The sequence below is a fragment of the Malaya genurostris genome, chromosome 2, assembly GCF_030247185.1.
Source record: "Malaya genurostris strain Urasoe2022 chromosome 2, Malgen_1.1, whole genome shotgun sequence".
Classification (NCBI taxonomy): domain Eukaryota; kingdom Metazoa; phylum Arthropoda; class Insecta; order Diptera; family Culicidae; genus Malaya; species Malaya genurostris.
The window spans coordinates 97,742,840-97,765,408 of record NC_080571.1 but is presented as its reverse complement, the minus strand read 5'-3'; the positions used below and the strand labels follow the sequence as shown (position 1 = coordinate 97,765,408).

At 34.9% G+C, this 22,569-nt stretch overlaps 1 protein-coding gene across 1 annotated transcript; it reads left to right on the top strand.

Annotated features, from left to right (window-relative positions):
- Window positions 1–1,097: 1,097 nt before the first annotated feature.
- LOC131430860 (protein starmaker-like) lies at window positions 1,098–3,305 on the top strand (the record flags this gene model as incomplete). Its single annotated transcript, XM_058596091.1, is given in 1 exon segment — window positions 1,098–3,305. A coding segment is annotated over 1 exon segment (2,208 nt), but the record flags the coding sequence as incomplete, so codon positions are not given.
- Between the last annotated feature and the right edge of the window lie 19,264 nt (window positions 3,306–22,569).

The following is a 22,569-nucleotide window of genomic DNA, read 5'->3' as shown; positions in this document are numbered from 1 at the left end:
TTTGACTTAAGTTCCAAGGCTACAAAAATCCTAAATTCCAAAAGGTTCATGTTTATGATCTTCTTTCAAAGTCAAATAATTGGCAACATTTGTTTCGCAAGCAACCATTTTTTCATTTCTATTTACTCGAAACCTGCTAGTAGAAAGTTCAAAGTTATTCAGTTATTTAGAGTCCAGCGCTGTACAGGGCTTTCGCTGTACCCAAATATGTAGTGAGTAAGCACAGCCAGGAAAGTTACTAGACTCATTCACCATAACACTACAAAATGATCAACAACATGAAAGAGTAACATGAAGTGGAGGAAAACTTTCTTACACTTAGTTTGCTGTGCAGGGCGCAAATTCCAGAGCAATCCTGCTTTTCCTGCCCCAGGAAACAGTGGAAAAAGGATTCGTTTCTTTTACTCGACAATTTTCACCCGCAGGGCAGTTTCACACGAAAAAAAAGTGTGGTTGTACAACATCTTTGCTTTTTTCCTATAAATTATTATTCTGCAATTTGTTGGAAATTATTTACAAAACTTTGCAGCATAATATCTATTTCCGAGTAGCTTGTTTTTTATGCATCGTGCCTGCTGTCGGTTGGCAACTTGTTTCTCTCGTATCGCTTGAAGTAAGACTTGGTTAATGCCGAACAGTTTCCAAATGTTCTGGTTTATTGTACAGTTGTTTGTCGTTTAATGTTTATGCATAACAACAAACATTGAGCACTTCTATATATATCCGACATTGAAACAGATGAAACTGTACAAGATACTATCACAGATGAAAGAAATAAATCAAAGGATTCCACAAATTCAAAAGATTCGAAAGAATCAAAAGATTCAAAAGATTCAAAAGATTCAAAAGATTCAAAAGATTCAAAAGATTCAAAAGATTCAAAAGATTCAAAAGATTCAAAAGATTCAAAAGATTCAAAAGATTCAAAAGATTCAAAAGATTCAAAAGATTCAAAAGATTCAAAAGATTCAAAAGATTCAAAAGATTCAAAAGATTCAAAAGATTCAAAAGATTCAAAAGATTCAAAAGATTCAAAAGATTCAAAAGATTCAAAAGATTCAAAAGATTCAAAAGATTCAAAAGATTCAAAAGATTCAAAAGATTCAAAAGATTCAAAAGATTCAAAAGATTCAAAAGATTCAAAAGATTCAAAAGATTCAAAAGATTCAAAAGATTCAAAAGATTCAAAAGATTCAAAAGATTCAAAAGATTCAAAAGATTCAAAAGATTCAAAAGATTCAAAAGATTCAAAAGATTCAAAAGATTCAAAAGATTCAAAAGATTCAAAAGATTCAAAAGATTCAAAAGATTCAAAAGATTCAAAAGATTCAAAAGATTCAAAAGATTCAAAAGATTCAAAAGATTCAAAAGATTCAAAAAATTCAAAAGATTCAAAAGATTCAAAAGTTTCAAAAGATTCACGACATTAAAAAGATTCAAAAGATTCAAAAGATTCAAAAGATTCAAAAGATTCAAAAGATTCAAAAGATTCAAAAGATTCAAAAGATTCAAAAGATTCAAAAGATTCAAAAGATTCAAAAGATTCAAAAGATTCAAAAGATTCAAAAGATTCAAAAGATTCAAAAGATTCAAAAGATTCAAAAGATTCAAAAGATTCAAAAGATTCAAAAGATTCAAAAGATTCAAAAGATTCAAAAGATTCAAAAGATTCAAAAGATTCAAAAGATTCAAAAGATTCAAAAGATTCAAAAGATTCAAAAGATTCAAAAGATTCAAAAGATTCAAAAGATTCAAAAGATTCAAAAGATTCAAAAGATTCAAAAGATTCAAAAGATTCAAAAGATTCAAAAGATTCAAAAGATTCAAAAGATTCAAAAGATTCAAAAGATTCAAAAGATTCAAAAGATTCAAAAGATTCAAAAGATTCAAAAGATTCAAAAGATTCAAAAGATTCAAAAGATTCAAAAGATTCAAAATATTCAGAAGATTCAAAAGATTCAAAAGATTCAAAAGATTCAAAAGATTCAAAAGATTCAAAAGATTCAAAAGATTCAAAAGATTCAAAAGATTCAAAAGATTCAAAAGATTCAAAAGATTCAAAAGATTCAAAAGATTCAAAAGATTCAAAAGATTCAAAAGATTCAAAAGATTCAAAAGATTCAAAAGATTCAAAAGATTCAAAAGATTCAAAAGATTCAAAAGATTCAAAAGATTCAAAAGATTCAAAAGATTCAAAAGATTCAAAAGATTCAAAAGATTCAAAAGATTCAAAAGATTCAAAAGATTCAAAAGATTCAAAAGATTCAAAAGATTCAAAAGATTCAAAATATTCAGAAGATTCAAAAGATTCAAAAGATTCAAAAGATTCAAAAGATTCAAAAGATTCAAAAGATTCAAAAGATTCAAAAGATTCAAAAGATTCAAAAGATTCAAAAGATTCAAAAGATTCAAAAGATTCAAAAGATTCAAAAGATTCAAAAGATTCAAAAGATTCAAAAGATTCAAAAGATTCAAAAGATTCAAAAGATTCAAAAGATTCAAAAGATTCAAAAGATTCAAAAGATTCAAAAGATTCAAAAGATTCAAAAGATTCAAAAGATTCAAAAGATTCAAAAGATTCAAAAGATTCAAAAGATTCAAAAGATTCAAAAGATTCAAAAGATTCAAAAGATTCAAAAGATTCAAAAGATTCAAAAGATTCAAAAGATTCAAAAGATTCAAAATATTCAGAAGATTCAAAAGATTCAAAAGATTCAAAAGATTCAAAAGATTCAAAAGATTCAAAAGATTCAAAAGATTCAAAAGATTCAAAAGATTCAAAAGATTCAAAAGATTCAAAAGATTCAAAAGATTCAAAAGATTCAAAAGATTCAAAAGATTCAAAAGATTCAAAAGATTCAAAAGATTCAAAAGATTCAAAAGATTCAAAAGATTCAAAAGATTCAAAAGATTCAAAAGATTCAAAAGATTCAAAAGATTCAAAAGATTCAAAAGATTCAAAAGATTCAAAAGATTCAAAAGATTCAAAAGATTCAAAAGATTCAAAAGATTCAAAAGATTCAAAAGATTCAAAAGATTCAAAAGATTCAAAAGATTCAAAAGATTCAAAAGATTCAAAAGATTCAAAAGATTCAAAAGATTCAAAAGATTCAAAAGATTCAAAAGATTCAAAAGATTCAAAAGATTCAAAAGATTCAAAAGATTCAAAAGATTCAAAAGATTCAAAAGATTCAAAAGATTCAAAAGATTCAAAAGATTCAAAAGATTCAAAAGATTCAAAAGATTCAAAAGATTCAAAAGATTCAAAAGATTCAAAAGATTCAAAAGATTCAAAAGATTCAAAAGATTCAAAAGATTCAAAAGATTCAAAAGATTCAAAAGATTCAAAAGATTCAAAAGATTCAAAAGATTCAAAAGATTCAAAATATTCAGAAGATTCAAAAGATTCAAAAGATTCAAAAGATTCAAAAGATTCAAAGATTCAAAAGATTCAAAAAATACGAATAAAACGAATAAAACGAATAAAACGAATAAAACGAATAAAACGAATAAAACGAATAAAACGAATAAAACGAATAAAACGAATAAAACGAATAAAACGAATAAAACGAATAAAACGAATAAAACGAATAAAACGAATAAAACGAATAAAACGAATAAAACGAATAAAACGAATAAAACGAATAAAACGAATAAAACGAATAAAACGAATAAAACGAATAAAACGAATAAAACGAATAAAACGAATAAAACGAATAAAACGAATAAAACGAATAAAACGAATAAAACGAATAAAACGAATAAAACGAATAAAACGAATAAAACGAATAAAACGAATAAAACGAATAAAACGAATAAAACGAATAAAACGAATAAAACGAATAAAACGAATAAAACGAATAAAACGAATAAAACGAATAAAACGAATAAAACGAATAAAACGAATAAAACGAATAAAACGAATAAAACGAATAAAACGAATAAAACGAATAAAACGAATGAAACAAATAAAACGAATGAAACGAATGAAAAGAATAAAACGAATAAAACGTATAAAACTAATAAAACTAATAAAACGAATAAAACGAATAAAACGAATAAAACGAATAAAACGAATAAAACGAATAAAATGAATAAAACGAATAAAACGAATAAAACGAATAAAACGAATAAAACGAATAAAACGAATAAAACGAATAAAACGAATAAAACGAATAAAACGAATAAAACGAATAAAACGAATAAAACGAATAAAACGAATAAAACGAATAAAACGAATGAAACGAATAAAACGAATAAAACGAATGAAACGAATAAAACGAATAAAACGTATAAAACTAATAAAACTAATAAAACGAATAAAACGAATAAAACGAATAAAACGAATAAAACGAATAAAACGAATAAAACAAATAAAACGTATAAAACGAATAAAATCTTTCGTTTATTTGGAAACACCGTTTTATAAATTGTAAAATATAGTATGCAGTCCAAGCAAAATAAAAAAAAACTGGGAGTCGTTTATCTTCGTTTCTAAATAAATTCTTCTCAATATCCCTTAAATTCGTTTCTATAGAAATAAATGTCTATATCCCTTAAACTCTGATTCATCGCAAATTTCTAATAAATATCACAAATATCGGCGAGGAACAAATCATATTTCACCTGCTACTCAACTTTGGTATCTCCGCATCACAGATCGTACTCGTCTTTGTAGCCGTTCAAGTTCCCATATCTCAACATCACACTCCGAAAAAGAGGTGAGAATATTATTTTCCATTGAAAAACAATCAGAGCGTCAAACGAAGCAAGATACTTAATTTATTATGTAAATAAACAATCTAAAGCAGTAAAGATTGAAAACCATTTTGAGTAGGAAGAAAGCCAGCAAGAAGTCAAGCCACCAACGGGCGCGTTTCGACGATCTTGGGGAATGTTTTTTTTTTGGTTCATGCAAATTCACTATTCGGTCCTTTGGGATCGTTCTTCTCAGTTCTTTTCATTCTCGGTTGATACTCAACACAACAGACTCAACAAATGTGCACTTGAAAAAAATAACACTTCTTCATTTCTCTTCCTACCTAAATTGTTTGCATTGTTGTAGCTACAGCTATAAGCGGGTTTGAGTACAGGGCCCAACACCTTTCCGAAAAGATTCTAAATTTGTTTTACTGTGTTCCTCCCTTTCTCCCGAGCGTTGTATACCTGGCGGGACCGTCCAACTATTTGTGATGTGAGCGCTCTTATTCGAAGATTACATTATTCTCAAGAGGCGCTTCAATCACTTTCAAGAGTTTAATTTTTTCACATATTCAAGTGGGCGTCTTTATTCACAACCGGTATTCAATGTACACTTTGGACGTTTCAAGCGTCTTTCTTCGAAAAAAAAAAATTGTGACAGGCATTCCTGAAGTGGTAGCGCCTGGCTCCATTCGGGACCACCAAGGTCCAGCGCTAACCAAAGGATAGTCAACGTAGCTCGAGTCCTGAATGGTTCTTTGTTATGCACAACTCGCTTAGATAGGCTAAATGTAACTATTTTTACCTCTCGTGAATTGGTTTACACTTAGTTATCAACAATGCAAGTACGATAATCTTGCCATTCTAGTACAAGCAATCAACGAAGATAGCAGATCTGACTCTGACGAAGGTACTCAGATAGGTTGAATATATAATAAAGCATAGAGGAATACAAATAATATTCTTGCTTTATTTTGTTAAATATCTAGTTTTAGTCATCATTTCACCTGTCGAAACTAAGTCTGCATAGTCTTAAAATTCGATATACCTTAAAAACCCTTACTCAAATTATGAGGATTTTCAGTGACTATACAAAAATCGGATCATCTTCGATTTCGAAACGACCCCAAACATCATTTTACCCACTGAGGTTACGGATACAATCACTGTTATACAGTGGAATTGTTGAAGTATCATCCCAAACATAGTTCCTTTCAATTTTTAAGCAAATAATCTGAAATATGACTAAATTTCTGTTTGAGCTGTTAGTAGAATGTTGTCACTAATAGTACTGTTGTTGTACCGTTGAATTCCACTATGTTATATCACGTCATTACACTCTCACAAAGTCACTATTTTCACAGTCACTATTTTTCCGAAAGTGTATCAAACGTTATAATACAGATACGTATTTCGGAATGCTATTTGCATCCTTCTTCAGTGTATCGGTTTTATAAGTTTATTAAACCGATACACTGAAGAAGGATGCAAATAGCATTCCGAAATACGTATCTGTATTATAACGTTTGATACACTTTCGGAAAAATAGTGACTGTGAAAATAGTGACTTTGTGAGAGTGTAATGACGTGATATAACATAGTGGAATTCAACGGTACAACAACAGTACTATTAGTGAAATATGACGCATTTGCGTTGTGCGAAACTTGGCTAACTTCTGAAATATCCTTAAACTTCAACGATTTTCACATTATTCGTCTGAATCGAGATGATCCCTATGGAGGAGTACTTTTGGGGATCAAAAAGAGCTATTCTTTTTATCGCATTAACCTCCCATCGATACCAGGTATTGAAGTTGTCGCATGTCATGTTGCAATCAAAGATAAGGACCTTTGCATTGCTTCCATCTATATTCCCCCAAGAGCCTCGGTTGGGCATCAGCGGCTCAGTGATATCATTGAGCTCCTTCCCGCACCGACGTTGGTTTTAGGAGACTTTAACTCACACGGTACGGGATGGGGCTGTCTTCTCGACGATAACAGATCAACTATGATCCATGATATCTGCGACAACTTCAATATGACAATCTTGAATACGGGAAAAATGACACGAATTCCTGCACCACCAGCAAAATCAAGTGCACTGGATTTATCCATTTGCTCGACATCGCTACGATTGCATTGCAAGTGGAAGGTGATCCTTGATCCCCACGGTATCCTTCATCTACCTATTGTAATTTCTAGCGCCTACGGATGAAGATAATCGGAGACATTCAATGTTTCGTATGACCTCGCACGAAATATTGATTGGAAATGCTACGCAAATTCGATATCTGAGAAACTAGAAACAACACAAGAACTTCCTCCGAAGGAAGAGTATACGTTTTTGCCTGGCTTGATTCTCGACACAGCGACTCGAGCTCAAACGAAACGTGTACCCGGCGAAAAACTAACATCCGTTCTCCCAACCCGTGGTGGGACAAAGAGTGCTCAGAATTAAACGCGGAGAGAGCGTCATCATTTATCGAGTTCTATGCGGCACTAGACGTTAAAAAGAATAGCTTGATTAAAGCAAAGAAAAGCGATTATTGGCGTCGATTCGAAGACGGATTATCGAGAGAAACATCAATGAGCACTCTATGGAATACGGCCCGACGAATTCGTAACCACTACACCACGATCGAAAATGAAGAATATTCTAACCGCTGGATATTCGATTTCGCTAAAAAACTATGTCCTGATTCTGTTCCGGAACAGATGATCATGCTAGTCGTCTCATCAAACAGAAACGAAACACCTTTTTCGATGGTTCACTTGCGCTCTTGTCGTGTAGCAATAAAGCTCCGGGGTTAGACAAAATCAAATTCAATATGTTGAAAAATCTGTCTGACTCTGCCAAAAGGCGCTTATTGAAATTATTCGATAAGCTTTTTAAGGATAATATTGTCCCACATGACTGGAGACAAATAAGAGTTATCGCCATTCAAAAACCAGGGAAACCAGCCCATGATCACAATTTGTATCGGCCGATTGCTATGCTTTCCTGCATTCGGAAATTGTTCGAAAAAATGATTCAATTTCGTCTAGACAATTGGGTCGACACTAATGGCTTACTTTCAGATACACAATTTGGCTTTTGCGGAGGCAAAGGAACATGTCTTGCGTTGCTCTTAACCGAAATTCAAATGACATTTGCTCGTAAAGAACAAATAGTGTCAGTTTTCCTAGACATCAAGGGGGCTTTTGACTCAGTTTCCATGAACATCCTATCTGAGAAGTTGCATCAGCATGGTTTTTCACTAATTTTCGAATAACTTTTTGTATAGTCTATTGTCCGAGAAATACATGTATTTCACGCATGGTGATTGGTCGACAATACGATTCAGTTACATGGGTCTTCCTCAGGGCTCATGCTTAAGCCCCCTTTTATACAATTTTTACGTAAACAACATTGATGAATGTATCAACACACCTTGCACGCTAAGACAACTTGCCGACGACAGCATTGTGTCTATTATAGGACCCAAAGCTGCAGATCTTCAAAATACCCTCGACATGGGCTCTTCAAATGGGTATCGAGTTCTCTACGGAGAAAACTGAGCAGGTTGTATTTTTAAGGAAACGAGAACCAGCACAACTACAACTTACACTAGGGGGTGGAACCATAGCTCAGGTCTTAACATTTAAATATCTCGGGGTCTGGCTCGACTCCAAACGTACCTGGGGATGTCACATTAGGTATCTGAATCAAAAATGCTAGCAGAGAATCAATTTTCTTCGCACAATAACCGGAACTTGGTGGGGTACCCACCCAGGAGACCTAATTAGGCTGTACCAAACTGCGATATTGTCCGCAGTGGAATATGGATGCTTCTGCTTCCGATCCGTCGCGAACACCCATTTCATTAAACTGGAAAAATTCAGTATCGTTGTTTGCGTATTGCCTTGGGTTGCATGCAGTCGACTCATACGATGAGTCTCGAAGTGCTCGCGGGCGTCTTACCGTTGAAAAATCGATTCTGGGATCTCTCATATCGATTGCTAATCCGATGCGATATCTTGATTCCGATGGTGATTGAAAACTTCGAAAGGCTTGTCGAGCTCAATTCTCAGATCCGTTTTATGTCCTTGTATTTTGATTACATGGCTCAGAATATCAATCCTTCTTCGTTTGTTTCCAACCGTGCTCATTTCTTGGATACTTCTGATTCTACTGTGTTTTTCGACACATCCATGAGAGAAGAGATTCGTGGAATCCCGGATCACGTACGCCCTAAAGTGGCCCCTACTCTCTTTAATACCAAATTTAGAACAGTCAACTGTAAAAACGTGTTTTACACTGACGGATCAAACATCAACGAATCCACAGTCTTCAATCAGAACATCACCGCTTCATACAAACTCAGTGATCCAGCTTCAGTTTACGTCGCAGAATTAGTTGCTATTCAGTACACCCTCGAGATCATTGAAACCTTAACCAAAGACCATTACTTCATTTTCATCTAAGTTCAATAGAGGCTTTTCGAGTAATGAAGCTAGGAAAGTATCCCCCATATTTCCTGGGGAAAATACGGGAACACCTGCGAACTTTATCTGAACGGTTTTATTTAATATCGTTAGTCTGGGTCCCTTCGCATTGTTCCATTCCGGGAAATGAAAAGGCAGACTAATTGGCTAAGGTAGGCGCATTAGAAGGTGATATTTATGAAAGACCAATCTGCTTCAATGAATTTTTCAGTATCTCTCGTCAGAAAACTCTCGAATCAGGAATCAGGAATCAGAACAAATTGGCTCAAATGGCACGTTCCCCTTGATATTTGGAGATTTTTGCCTTGCCATCAATTTGTTTTTAGCATCATTTTCCCGATATATAAGAGGGAAGGATTGAAAGGAAATGGTAAGGGTTGGACAAGGAGGATGTGAAAAATTAACGACACAAAAACACAGAAATGCAGAAGTAAATCCTGCACCCCTAAGGGATGCTGCACAATCTGCTGAGGATCACATTTACTGGAAGCAGAAGGAAATTCTGAACCTCTACGAGGTCCCGAACAGTCTGCTGTTAATAAAACCTCCAACCCCCAAGAGGATTTAGAGATCTTACAAAAGCGACACCATTCTCGGAAGAATGCAGAACGACTCGCAGTATGTACGAGCAGAAGTAAATTCGGTACCCCCCAAAGGATGCCAAACAATCTGCCAAACCCTATTTAAGGTGAATACAGAAGGGATTCATTCACTCCAGGAAGAACGATGAACCCTTCTGACTATAGCTCCTTACCACATTGGGTGAGAAACGAGAGAATATCCTTCAATTTTAGCTCCGCATACACAGACTCAACCATGTATGGAGAACCAAAAACCCGGATACGTAGCTGCGTCAATGCGGGACAGTTACATATCAGATGATATGAAGTACCATAATCGCATTCACACAAGTCACACGAATAATACTCAGCACGTTGAATAGTAGCCATGTGATAATTGAGTTTGCAATGTCCAGTCAGAGCTCTGACCAGAATACTGCAATGATACTTGGAGAAATGCAGTAGACACTTTGACATTTTCAGATTTAAATCTGGTAGAAATGCTTTTGTCTGAGCGCAAGTTTGCAAGCTGCGCCAGTAGCTGGCATGTTTGGATGCAGCCCAAGAACGAATCTTGTGCTTTATCCAACTAGTTGAAAGTGGTAAAGCTGGTTCAGGACCAACGAAATCATTCGTTGCACCAGCTCTAGCCAACTCATCAGCCCATTCATTTCCAGTAATACCAGAATGGCCGGGTACCCATAAGAAGTAAACAGCATTTGAAATGCTGAGGTCTTCAATTTGAGTTCGACATGCGATCACTAGATTCGACCGTGAGTCATTCGAACTGAGTGCTTTTAAGGCTGCCTGACTGTCGGAACAAAAATAAATACGTTTACCACAGATCCTCTGCTGAAGAGCCGATTGTACTCCACACAGAATTGCGTAGATTTCTGCTTGGAACACAGTACAGTATCTACCAAGTGAATGAGACTGCTCCAGCCTCATTTCACGACAGTAGACACCAGCACCAGCACGACCATTCAACAGAGAACCGTCCGTACAACAGACTATGTGTTCATCAAGTTGTCGTTCCAGACAACCAGACAACCATTCCTCACGAAGAGGATAGCTCACATTGAATGTTTTGAAAGGAAAACTGCATGTGAGAGTTAGGTCACTAGGAGCGAGTAAATACTCATCCCACGTAACCATTTGAGACCACAAGCGAGTGTGGCTGGTAGCATAATCTAATGGGTCACTGTTCCAAAGCCCTGTAACCTTAAGACGGTATACACAAGATAATGCTTCTTGTTTTAGGAACATATGTAGTGGTTTAATACACAGTAGCGCCTCTAGAGCAGCATTAGGAGTTGTTGTGAATGCTCCTGTTATCGCCATTAGGACCATCCTTTGGAGATGATTTAGCTTTGACTGAACTGTCGCGACTTCTCCTTTCTGCCACCATACAAGACATCCATATGCTAAAATTGGTCTTACAATAGTTGTGTAGATCCAATCAATGTATCTGGGTTTGAGTCCCCATGATTTTACAAAAGCTCGTCTGCATTGGCCGAAAGCCATGCAAGCTCTTTCAATCCTGAAGTCAATGTGAGCAGACCAATTCAGTTTTGAGTCAAGAATAACCCCGACGTATTTAACTTGATCGACCACAGTGACCTCTGAACCAAAGAACTGCAACGGACGAGCTCTTGTAATTATCCTACGATGAGTGAAAAGCACCATTGATGTTTTGCCCGGATTTACAGTTAATCCAACCTGGCAACACCATTGTTCAACAGATCGCAGGGCTTGCTGCATTAAATCAAAGAGAGTGCTAATGCTTATACCGGTCATCAATATATGATAATCGTCGGCAAAACCATAAGTCGGAAATCCAAGGTTATTAAGTTTCCTTAACAAACCATCAGCGACTAGGTTCCATAAAAGTGGGGATAGTACACCACCTTGAGGACACCCACAGACACTCAGCTTTCTAATCTCTGCTTGCCGAAGCGATGAACAAAGAAGTCGATTGCTAAGCATTACGTGTATCCAGTAAGGGAAAAACCCAAGATATTCCGTTCACGACTGCAATGTTTAACCTCCTGCAGCCATTCAGCCATTGGCACGGAAATACACCTTGACTTAGGAGTTCCTATTTTTGTGGCCTTTTACGACATGGAACAGGAAACCAGTGGATCAATTCTTGGTAAAAAATAATTCCGCCGGATACCACACGGCTTACCTGTTTGGTGGACTTATACCATCGGTACAGGTGGACCGTAGCGTTATTCTTAGCCAGTTGGGAAACCGCTACCGACACTACACGGCTATCTAGGCTGCTCAGAGAGGGAAGTTGACATTGATGGTCAACTTCCATGGATGGCCGAGCAGCCGGATTTATGAAAGACCAATCTGCTTCAATGAATTTTTCAGTATCTCTCGTCAGAAAACTTTCGAAAGTTGGCTACACTCCATTATCCCTAGGGTATCGACGAAACCTTGGTTCAGAGGGTTGAACGTGAGTCGCGATTTCATTCGTGTTATGTCGCGACTCATGTGAAATCACTAAACTTTCAACGCACATCTCCGGCGTGTTGGGCTCACGGAGATCGGTCTCTGCACCTGCGACGATGGTTATCAGGACATCAGAACATGTCGTGTGGTCGTGCGTAGAGTATCGCGACGCCAGGTCGAAGCTACTGGAATTCCTTAGGGCTTGAGGTAGACCGTCTGAGGTTCCGGTTCGGGATATGTTAGCGAGTCGGAATAGTTCATATATGCTTCTTATATATCATTACCTCAAACACATTAATATACAAGTGTAATCTGTTATATCTCGCTCAGAAAGTATATTCTCCACCTACAGGTTCGACACCATCTTCATTGGAACTAACAAGATCTTTTATTTGTCACTAATTTTTTCGTTTCCCCTTCCCCGTCTTTTCACCATCTCGATGACAACTAATTCGATCTCTGTCGTTTTCGGACATTTTACACAATATTTACTATTTTTCATTCTCTTCCACAACATCACCATCACCGTCCACGGAAGACCGCTCAAGTCGATGACCAGTATGCGGGCACCCGCCTTCGTAGTCTTGGAGTGTTTCCCGCGGACCCACATGGACCGAAGGATGCGGCCATAGATATTTACCAACGCCATCTGGAAGACTCTCATGCTATATTCAATTTACCGGCCACTACCGATCGCCAGCTGAAAGCTGGATTCTCGACAATCCGCGACTCCGATACTACATTACATAGTGATACTATTCTAGTTTTAAGTTAGTCGATAACTAAGATTAGAAAATACCCTTAGCATCTTAGACCTTAAGGTGAAATGAAGCGTCATAAAATGCGCGCAAAATTTTATCCGCTTCATTTGAACGAACCGTCGCACAAAGAATAACAAGAAAAACCGACACATAGAAACAAGAACTTTTTTCAATGATTGAGCGCAGTGGGCTTACCTCTCGTTATATTGGCTTGTAAACAAGACTGGACGTAATGGATTTTTAAATCCTTCACACTTTGAATATATGCTAATTCAATCGTTATTGTTATGCTAATTCAATCGTTATTGTTAGTAATTACAAAAATGCGGAAAAGTTTATGTAAACTTTCTCAAATTTCGGTTGTTTTAGCTAATATTTTATAATTTTGAGTTGCATTTTCAGATTCCTTGTGAAATTCTGCTACAAACACTACTTTTCAGTTCTAAAATCATCCCCGTGGAACGGAACAGTAACCGTTTGTACATTCCAAAAACCAATTACAGCTCGGCAAAGCAAAATTCTTAGAATACATAGTTATGATAAATTTGATTTCGAAAACTTAAGTGTTTTTGGTTTTTCAAATATCGGTCTAGTTTTTGAATAATTGATCAAAAACGCGATTTTCGCATTCCGCTACATTGTACCTTAAGCAGTGTGCCTTAAAATTATATTAAATTTTTGAATAAAAAAAACATCATTTTCTTATATTCACTTTTCAAATCCGTTTCAAAAATACCAATATTCAGAATTCTCATAGCAGACCATCTCTAGATGGCAGAACGTGAAGAAGGTGATCGATCCTCGAACTACTTCAGATGCTGGGAGGATCAACCCTTGTTCAAATGACTAAGGTTGGGTTGTTGAGGGGAGTAAATCCAAACATGGCCACAAGAGTCGATGCTGAAAAAAGTGAAAGGGTCAACGGGATTTGGGCAAACCATTCAATTTATAACTGAACTGTGATAATTTAAGACAAAATGTCATGTAAAAGTACGGCGAGAAGAAGAAAATACTTCCATCGTGAATTAAACTTTTGCATTAGCACCCAACCAATGCATTCCGGCACACAGAAGGTGTTGTAGAGCTGCTGAGCATGTCTACCTGTCACTAGAGTGATGTTTTCATGAAAGGTCCAAATTAACGCTTGGCTGCCGATGTTCCTTTTCAGCTGTAAACTTACCGAGCAACGAACACATAAATGGAGCACACCAGTTGATTTATTATTGATATGCAATGCAAAATTTTTCCACACTCTGGTGAACGGAATTGGAATGACAAAGGTTGGAACAATGGGATTGATACGATCACCGTGTTAGTGTGTGTTTGCTGCCGTCGTTTCGGCTAATGTTAGCATCAGCAGTCTGTGAACCATGTCAAAATAGAATGATATGACTGTCAGTCACGTTTTACACATTTTCAAACACATTTTCATCGTGTGGTAAAATTCTGTTAAACTCTATTAGTGTTGTATACGTATGACCCCGCACTTTGGAGCCGACAAACTCTAGCCGAAGCTTAGTTCAGTATTTCTCCATGTGCCTAATGCTCAGGGCGCTTATGAGCCAGTTGCCGTATGCTCGAGCCCTAACCTGACAGGATTCTTAGCGTCAGTAGAATCATAGCACTAATCACGTGATGGTTCCGTACGCTAACGATCGGCTTTCAAGGGTCTAATTCCACAACAACCACAACAAAAACAACAAATTAATTGTTAACAGAAAATAATAATCGCATATTTTAATGACCACTACAATTTTATTCTCAAATAAATTTTAAAAATCATCATCAGAGTCAGCTTCATAAGCAACTGGCAAGCTTTCCTGGAAAACAGCGGAACAACACGTCAGTTGGAACTTTGCTGTACGGCTCAAGAAGCCAAAATCGAATCAAGGAAAAATGTATAGCTTCGCTTCAATGGAACTCTAAAATCGTTGTCGTTTCGGCGAAAGCTGGTTCTTCTCCACTGACTTGAAGTGTGTACACATAAACAATTCGAACGTAGAATCTGCTTTTTTCCGGATCTTAGCTTGGATTTGTTTGCTCGTTTATTTCATGCTCCACGTGATCCTTACGGTTCGATTATTGCTTGACACGAAAGTGAGCTTTCCCACGGAAAGTGAAATATTTAGGCTTCGTGATATTTCCAACATTTATATATCGACAACAGGAGACGGACTTTTGGGTGAACAAGGAAACCGAAATGTTTGACAGCCCAATCAACATTAGAGCTGACAAATAACGAAATTTGGAGTTTGGCCAATCAATAAATTGATTAAAATCTTTGGGTTGGTGGTAGGTCTTCGACAGCACTTTATACAACATTCGATTTTGTACGACAGAATCAAATTATAATTAGTATTTTTTTTTTGCAATGGATCATATTTTTATTTTCAATGCGAGGATACACCAAGGAACTCGAAAATGGTTAGGTATTGAGCGATGGTCTAACAGTCACACGTATATTTTTGTCCCAATGTTTAAGTAAAACTTTTCCAAATGGATTTCTTTGAATTATTTCGTGAATTTTCAATGATATGGTAACAGTATTATAATCCTTGAAAGTAATCCTTGAAATGGAAAACATACTACTCCGTCAGTATTGTAAGAAAAACAACAGAGTAAGTGTCGAGTTGGTTTTCGAAAAAAACTCAGAATAGAAAGGATCGAAGAATTCTATTATTCTTTTATTCTAATGAATAGTATTTGTTCCATATTGTTTTGACGAACAAAGAAAGGGGTAAACGCATCTTTGAGGCAAACGTACGGCTTGCTTTTCTCAGAAGTTACAAAGTTACGAACAAATTAAATCGAAAGTTTATCATGACATTATACATACTACAATTAAATTTTGATAGGTATAGAATATGCATATATCAACAAATGTACTGGAAACCGTAACTTAGTTTTTTTAAATAAATTTCTGGTGTGTACTTCCAGTAAACATATGTGTCCAGTCTCCGTTTTTCTTTATTCTGTTCTAGTACAGATGAGGATTTGTAATTAAATAGAATAATCGTAAAAGTTATCGTCTTCTGCTCATGGGAGCAAAATGTGAGCCACAATGCCTCAGATTCTGGTTCCAAATCGTGTGTTCAAGTAACAAAATCGATCAATCGCATTCCTGAGAAACTCAAGCAAAGCAAAATCTTGGCATTACATTCCTTTTGTGGAATTTGGCCTTTCTGTTTCAAAGACTTCGCAGCTGATTCTTAATGTACAGAATCATTGCATGGCTAGTACTATGGATCCTACTATCCTACTGACACTAAGAATCCTTCCAGGTCGGAGCTCGAACTTACGAGAAGCCCACGATTCGTGAAAAATCTAAACCTTCAAGGCCAGGTTCCTTCAAAAAACGTGTTTATAAAATAAATTTTACTTATTGTGCTAAAAATATTTCAAAATTGTGCTTTCTACAGATAAACATATAGGTCAAAATTCGTAAAATCGCTCAAAATAAAATAATATTTTTTTATTAATATGATAATTTGGTTCTATTTGGTCGTCAAATGGTGAGATAACTAAGTCCTCACAAGTCCCTATCTCATGCCTCCTCGAGCGTCTATGATGACATTTGGTCAATAGAACGACGTCGACTGGGTGCTATCGCCTTCTGCGTTAGTAGCAGAATGAGAGGGTGCGAAATGGCTTGTAGGTTGAAGCCCATCATAAAGTGCAGTGTTTATCATAGTATATTACAACATATAATTCTGTTGTTTATTACATCATGTATTATTATTATTATTATTATTATTATTATTATTATTATTATTATTATTATTATTATTATTATTATTATTATTATTATTATTATTATTATTATTGTTATTATTATTATTATTATCATTATTATTATTAGGAGAGCGTAACTTACACTGCGACATTACCTGTTATATTGTATTATATTATATTATATTATATTGTATTCTATCATATTATGTTATATTGTATTGCATTATGATGTATTATATTATATCATATTATATTATATTATATTATAGTGTTTATTATGAGTAGTACTACGTATCTCTGCGCAAAATATAAATTTGTTTTCCTTATAAGTTATCATTTTTAAAGTAACTTTCAACTAAATATCAAGGTCGTCACAAGGTGAGCTTGGTCCTCACTGGTTCCTGTTTCATGCCTTGATGGCAGAATGAGAGGATGAGAAATGACATATAAATTCAAGTAATATAATATCATGGCATATCGCAACATATCATTTTATTCATTCTATTATTTATTATATAATTCAATGTACACTGAGGTCTTTTTTATGCGGTCTTTTTTTATGCGGTTTTTACGCGACTTTTTTATGCGAATTTTCAGAGTTATGTGGTTTTTTTTTATGCGAAGTTTCAGAGTTATGCGGTTTTTTTATGCGAATTTTCAGAGTTATGCGGTTTCCCTTCTGTGGTCTTTTTTTATGCGAAGTTTTAGAGTTATGCGGTTTTTTTTATGCGAAGTTTCAGAGTTATGCGATTTTTTTAATGCGAATTTTCAGAGTTATGCGGTTTTTTTTATGCGGTACGTAAATTCGCATAAAAAAGACTTCAGTGTACTATATTATATTGTTTTTTATTATTATTTTCATTATTATATTTATTGTTATTATTATTAATTTGTCATCAATAATAATAACATATATTATTTTTATAGATGTGGATATTATTATTGTTATTAGAAGAGAAATATTCTACTTCCTGCAGTATTGCGAAGGCACCGAAGAGCATAACTGACATTCTACATTAATTGTTATTTCATATTTTGTTTTATAATATATTATATTATAGTGAATGACATTGTATTATATTATATTAAATCAAAATACATTATATTATATTATGTTATAATATAATATTTTGTAATCTATTATATCATTTTATGTTATATTAATTTCATTACACTATGTTTCATTGTATTTATCAATATAAAACATTTTGCACGGGGTCGTAAAGGGGAGGGAGCATCAGGGCATCTGACGAATTGATGACTGGACGAGGGATTGTGGATAGCCAGCCCAAGTCACTTGAAGGAAACTTGTTTCCTTCTGAAGGTTTGACATGAGTCTGACGCGCCCTTCTCAAACAAACCATCAGGCGGGTTCAAGCATGTATAGCGATATGCTTCATCCATGCACTGGATATTATGGTTGGAAGAGCATCTTTTATTCCCGCGGAATACGAGTAAGTGACTCTACTTACGTATCCGCCCAACCCTTTTTGTTCGCTTTTCGGTAACAGCTATAGTAAGAAGGTGAATGGATGAGTCATATCGGGGCTACTGTAAGTCTACCCGCATTTACTGGCAAGTCCTTGAACTGATGGTGGCTTCACTTCACATCACATCACATATGATAATTTGGTTCTATTTGATAATTAAAATGACTCTCTGAAAAAAAATTCTGAAAGTCATAGTAAAATGAAATTGTTCTGCCATCGCTTAACAAATGCACATATTGCAATAAAACTTTTACAGATCGTAGATAGTTCAATAAACTTAAACTTATTGTATAATAATGACAAAAAAAAATTTCATATTTTTTATATAAATTTGAAAGCAATTATTTTTTTTCAATATTCTGGACATTTTAAAAATCGACGAAATATATCATAATACAATAGAACGTCGTAGAATCTGAACCCGTTGAAAAATTTGGGGTAAGCGATTAATTCAAAACTTATGACGAAAAGTATGACGACTCTCGGCATGATGTTTTCATACAAAACGGGTGTTGCGAAACACGCAGGATAATTTCCAATGCAAATTTGTCAACGTTCATTGAAAAATTCCTTGAGCGTTGACAAATTTTTTTTCATAATAATATTTAATTAATATCATCATTAGTATAATTTTTATGGTTGATTTTGCGAACTTTACCATATATATGTTATTAAACCCATATATTAAACTTCATAGAAAAATTATTTTCCTTCAGGTTTTTCGATATAGCGGCTATAAAAACAGCTTCTAAAACTCGTTCTATTTCTTGGTAACCAATCACCGGAAAGAAAAAAGCACAACATTTCCATATTCTGTATCGAAACTGGAATGAAAAGATTCGTCCGAGAAATAAAAAAAATAACGACCCGTTTTTGTAATTTTAACTGTGAATAACTTTTATAAATAGCAATGAATATATTTGATAGTAGTTTCAACCCTTGACATCTATCGAGTAAAATGCTATTTGGTTCATGTTGACACGTGCAGTAGTTTTGGAATATGAGTGACACCTAGTTGAAAAAAATCTGTTTTAATCCACCTAGTGGTGTAATGATGCCTTTCTCATATCAATCATACTATCATATGTAACACTGAGGAATTCTTCAAAATAATTTTCTTCGATTCTTAAATTTTTTTTAAGATTTTTCCCCGTTTTAAGTGATGGTATGCAATTTTTAACACACTTTACCCTATATTTCCGGATCCGGAAGTCGGATCCGCATGAAATTCAGAAATTACGCATGGGACTACAGGACCTTTCATTTGAAACTTAGTTTGTGAAAATCGGTCGCGCCATCTATGAGAAAAGTTAGAACACATATTTTCTTTTTTTTGCATATTTTACTCCATAACTCCCGAACCGGAAGTCGGATCCAAATAATATTTAGGAATTTTGTATGGGACCACAAGACCTTTCATTTGAATCTAAGTTTGTGAAAATCGGTTCAGCCATCTCCGAGAAAAGTTAGTGCAAAAAAACATTACATACACACATACGCACATACACACACACACACACACACACACACACACACACACACACACACACACACACACACACACACACACACACACACATACAAACACACACACACACACACAGACATTTTGCGTACTCGACGAACTGAGTCGAATGGTATATGACATTCGGCCCTCCGGGCCTCGGTTCAAAAGTCGGTTTTCGCAGTTATTGCATAACCTTTCTATATGAGAAAGGCAAAACGTGGTTTCGAGAAAAAGCCGAACGACGTTTAGATTCACGACTAATGGTGTCTGTACGCGCACAGTCCTTCCTTTTCTCTACTAATTTTTTGGTCGTGTGCATCCTCGAAACTGATTCTATACCATCTCGAAGACTATTTTCTAGCAATCTACAGAAGTTTGTTCTTTTTCGCGATTTTTTGGAAAATGTTTAATCAATCAATTTGAATAAAACGCATTCAAAGAGTTCTTGTTCCGTTATTTTCGCGCATTGTTTTCGTTGTGGAAAATCATACTCGTAATGTAAAATGTAAATTTGTCGTGTTTTCCACAATCAGACGTTTTCCCCGCATGTATTCATATAGAAAGTATCGAAGGATTTTTTTTCATATTTTTAACTGAATACTTCCAATTTGTGTTTGTAATTATGTGCAGCACTAGTGATAGATAGTAACAATGAAACTGTATTTTTACTGAACATTAGATATAACAATATTTCAGCTCGAACAAGTCAAACACGTGTTTCTTTGATACTCATTGAATTCGAAAATTTCAAAATGTTTATTTTTTATGTCTTTTTCATTTGATTGAAAATTGCATCCTAATTGTGAATAGCAATGTTCAAGGATACAAAGTAAGTGAGATAATAGGGAAGTAAGAAAGTAAGAAAATTGCAGAGTAAGAAAGTAAGCGAGCAGAAAAGTTAGAGAGTGAATATAAGAGAGAGTAGAAAAGTAAGAGAGTGGGAAAGAAAGATAAGAGATTTACGAAATAATAGAGTAGGAATGTTAAAGAGTAGGAGATTATTGAGCAAGAAAATAAGACAGCAGAAAAGTAAGAGAGTACGAAACTAAGAAGTTGAGAAATTATGAAGGTAAGAGAGTACGAAAATATGAGAGTATGATAGTATGAGAGTAGTAATGTGAGAGAAAAAGAAAGTAAAATATTTGCAGAGCAGGAAAGTAAACGAGTAGAAAAGCTAGGAAAAATGAAAATGCGAGAAAAGAAAATTTAGAGATTTACAAAATAATAGAAAATGAAAGTACGAGAGTAGGAAATCAAAGCAAAGTCCTGGCATTATATTCCTTCCGTTGAATTTGGTCTTTCTGTTTCAACAGACTTCGCAGGAAAATTCTTTTTCGAACATACGACAACTGACTTGTGAGACCAGTGACCTACTCATTGAACCGCCAACCCGGGCTTATAGAGTAGGAGAGGGAGAGAGTGACAAAATAAGACAGTAGGAAAGTAAGAGAGTACGAAGCTAGGAGAATAAGAGAGTATGAAAATACGAGAGTAGTATAGTAAGAGATTAAGAGACTAAAAGAGTAAGAGAGTAAGAGAGTAAGAGAGTAAGAGAGTAAGAGAGTAAGAGAGTAAGAGAGTAAGAGAGTAAGAGAGTAAGAGAGTAAGAGAGTAAGAGAGTAAGAGAGTAAGAGAGTAAGAGAGTAAGAGAGTAAGAGAGTAAGAGAGTAAGAGAGTAAGAGAGTAAGAGAGTAAGAGAGTAAGAGAGTAAGAGAGTAAGAGAGTAAGAGAGTAAGCGAGTAAGAGAGTAAGAGAGTAAGAGAGTAAGAGAGTAAGAGAGTAAGAGAGTAAGAGAGTAAGAGAGTAAGAGAGTAAGAGAGTAAGAGAGTAAGAGAGTAAGAGAGTAAGAGAGTAAGAGAGTAAGAGAGTAAGAGAGTAAGAGAGTAAGAGAGTAAGAGAGTAAGAGAGTAAGAGAGTAAGAGAGTAAGAGAGTAAGAGAGTAAGAGAGTAAGAGAGTAAGAGAGTAAGAGAGTAAGAGAGTAAGAGAGTAAGAGAGTAAGAGAGTAAGAGAGTAAGAGAGTAAGAGAGTAAGAGAGTAAGAGAGTAAGAGAGTAAGAGAGTAAGAGAGTAAGAGAGTAAGAGAGTAAGAGAGTAAGAGAGTAAGAGAGTAAGAGAGTAAGAGAGTAAGAGAGTAAGAGAGTAAGAGAGTAAGAGAGTAAGAGAGTAAGAGAGTAAGAGAGTAAGAGAGTAAGAGAGTAAGAGAGTAAGAGAGTAAGAGAGTAAGAGAGTAAGAGAGTAAGAGAGTAAGAGTTTTACGAATAGTTTTAAGCATTGTTCGTATTGCAAATCTGCATTTCGCATCTGACTGAATATACATGCAAAATTTTAGCACCAATCAAAAACCATCTCTAAAAATTATTCGAAAACAATGAAAGTGCGAGAGTTTTGCGCCTTGAATCTGTAGAAATAAAACACCTTATTTCATTGCGTACTACTAAATTCCATTCAGAAAATATTCATAATGTGAGAATTTTCAAGAAAATCAATAAATCGGAAGTTGCCTTCTTAGATTCTGAGCCGTGTTCGAACATAGTTCACTGTAACTATACGTCTAATAAGTTTCAATAATTGGGGATTTGAATATTGCCAAAAGTTAAGAATTAGCGTTATTTAGGATTTGTTTCGTAAAATGAAATAAGATACTTCACAAAACAGGTAAAAAGGTGAGTGAGTAATGAGACAGACATAACTTCCTATATTTTACTGCTTCGCTTCCAAAATTCTAACGGTGAATTTATACGTAAGATTGACTTATTGACTTATTGGTGACAAATATTTTCTGCCACAAAATTGAATAACGTGGATACAATGAGCGTAAAAAATAGCAACATACAGAATTTTGATTTCGATTATATCATATCAGAAAGTCCAAA